The sequence below is a fragment of the Pteropus alecto genome, unplaced genomic scaffold (assembly GCF_000325575.1).
Source record: "Pteropus alecto unplaced genomic scaffold, ASM32557v1 scaffold281, whole genome shotgun sequence".
NCBI classification, from domain to species: Eukaryota; Metazoa; Chordata; class Mammalia; order Chiroptera; family Pteropodidae; genus Pteropus; species Pteropus alecto.
In genome coordinates this window covers 747654-749846 of record NW_006431909.1, presented here as the reverse complement: position 1 = coordinate 749846, position 2193 = coordinate 747654, and the positions used below count along the sequence as shown (strand labels likewise).

The 2193-nt window shown below is 61.7% G+C and overlaps 1 protein-coding gene across 1 annotated transcript in view; it reads left to right on the top strand.

The window, feature by feature from the left end:
* Positions 1 to 2106, top strand: part of ZBTB32 (zinc finger and BTB domain containing 32) — a 4515-nt gene extending 2409 nt beyond the window's left edge. The window contains exons 2-5 of the mRNA XM_025040461.1: positions 15 to 88; positions 211 to 279; positions 405 to 566; positions 748 to 2106. Coding sequence (XP_024896229.1) covers positions 15 to 88; positions 211 to 279; positions 405 to 566; positions 748 to 1037 — 595 coding nt within the window. The 3' untranslated portion in view covers positions 1038 to 2106. The remainder of the gene's footprint in view (positions 1 to 14; positions 89 to 210; positions 280 to 404; positions 567 to 747) is intronic.
* The last annotated feature ends 87 nt before the right edge of the window (positions 2107 to 2193 follow it).

The window sequence follows — 2193 nt, the reverse complement described above, 5'->3', positions numbered from 1 at the left end:
CACCCCATCCCCAGGATCCCACTGTCCCTGAACCTCCACAAAGGGCTTTGGAGCCAGAACCAGTTGGCCTCCTCCAGCCCTACCCAAGGTGAGCCCCTCACTGCCCTGCATAAAATCTGTAACATGGTATCTCTGCTGGGGCTGGGGCTGGGGCTAGGGCTGCAGCAGTCCAGCCTGAACAGGGCCCCTACTTCACTCTGTTCCCTCCAGGTCCCCTCCCCCAGGGCCCCACACAACTCAGCCCTGGGGAGATAGAAAAGACTGATCAGAGGCACACAGGTAAGTAGGGTGAGGAAGCTTTTGCCTCAGCCCCTCTGTAGTCCCTGATGTCTTGCCTGGGTGTTCCAGTGACCTGGCTCTGGGATTCCCAGCCCTGCCTTCCTTTGCCATCTCTGTCCCCACAGGTGCACTTGCAACCTGTGTGGGTCATGTGGGCACAGCAGGCCACCCATCACACCACCGACCCCTTGCCCCTCCTGCTCGGTCTCGGCCTTATTCTTGTTCTGTCTGTGGAAAGAGGTTTTCACTCAAGCATCAGATGGAGACACACTACCGAGTCCACACAGGTATGGGCACCCTGCCCAGTGTAAATTGTCTGCTTCTGTCCAAGCACCGGTCTGCCCGCCCCTAAGTCCTTCTGTGTGCCAGGCTCCCATGCAACTCCCTTGTCAGGTCGCCCAAGTCAACCCCTACGCCAGCCTTCGCCCTTTTTTTTACTTCACCGGCCTTCCCTTCCACCCGTCCTAGGAGAGAAGCCCTTCTCCTGTAGCCTCTGTCCTCAGCGTTCCCGGGACTTCTCTGCCATGACCAAGCACCTGCGGACACACGGGGCCGCACCCTACCGCTGCCCTCTGTGCAGAGCCGGGTGCCCTAGCCTGGCCTCCATGCAGGCGCACATGCGCGGCCACTCGCCCAGCCAGCTCCCACCCGGATGGACCATTCGCTCCACCTTCCTATACTCTTCCACCTCCTCCTCCTCCTCCAGACCATCCCCGGCCTCGACCTCTCCCTGTAGGCCCCCTTCCTCCTCCACCTGACGAGATGTCTGTAGCTTCTTTGGCTTCAGCCAAAGAATGAAAGAATGAAAGACGGGCAAGCAGGCTGGCTAGGCTTCGGACCCGTCACTGGGGCTTCGGATGCATAACAAATTCGGCTCTAAGAAGCGCCGCAGGAGGGGCGCCGAGAGCCTCTCCCCCAGATGACCACGGGCCGCAGAAGCCTGGGCCAGCGATACCGTGTGGGGTGAAGGCAGTGAAGTTTGCATAAGTGAAGGTTAACCGTGCGGGGGCTGTTGATTTCATCACCAAAATAAAGCGTTTCCTGTGCCTTCCTCAGGACAAGCCGAGTCCAGACTTTGGTCTGTGCGTGGGGACCGGGGAGGCCGCAGCCTTGCCTCTAGTCCTGTAGCGGCCCCTGGTGGCCGTGCGTCCGTTGTTTGGCGCGGCAGCCACCTCCTCCATCACCTGGGGTTCCCTGTCCTCCCCCGAGGGCAGCGGGCCGCGAGGGCTCGGTGTCCAAGCAAACTTAGCAGCAAGCCCTGTGGCGAGACTGTAAGAACCCAAGTTACTGCCCCTTCCACAGCAAGCAAAGGCGCGCGGCGTCTGAGTTTGGGATTCCTGGCCCGAGGCTGGAAAAGAACGCGTGTTCCGCCCAGCTTTTGGCCACTCGCCTCCTCTCCTTGAGCACAAGGACTGCAGGGCCGTGGCTTCCGTGGCATCTTTCCTCCACACTGCGCGTAATAGCGAGAGGTCTGACTGTACCTCGAACTAAGACTAACCGTCGGCCACCGCCCCTTCCCCAGCCCACGCCTCCTGCAGTTGCGAACTTCGTTTCCCAGTGCCTTGGGGGGGCTCTCAGGATCCGAAGCCCCATGCACCTTGGGAGTAGTAGTTCATCCGAGCCGGTGGCCTACACAAGACTGACGGGAGGAGTCTGGGGGCGAGAACCACACCTTCCGGCGGCCCGAGAGTTAGCTTGCTTTCTGGGTGAGACCTCACTCTCCCACTCCCGGCGGAAGGAGCGAGGCGCCTGGACTACATTTCCCTGAGGCCCCTGCGCCTCACCCCTCTCCCGCCGCGACGCGGGCACTGTGCTCTTCAGGCGCGATCTAAGGTGACGGCCGACCGGCCTCGGACTCCCGCTCCCGTGATACCCCGCGCGTGGCCCGCCCAGCCCCCAGCTCCCGCCAGCTTC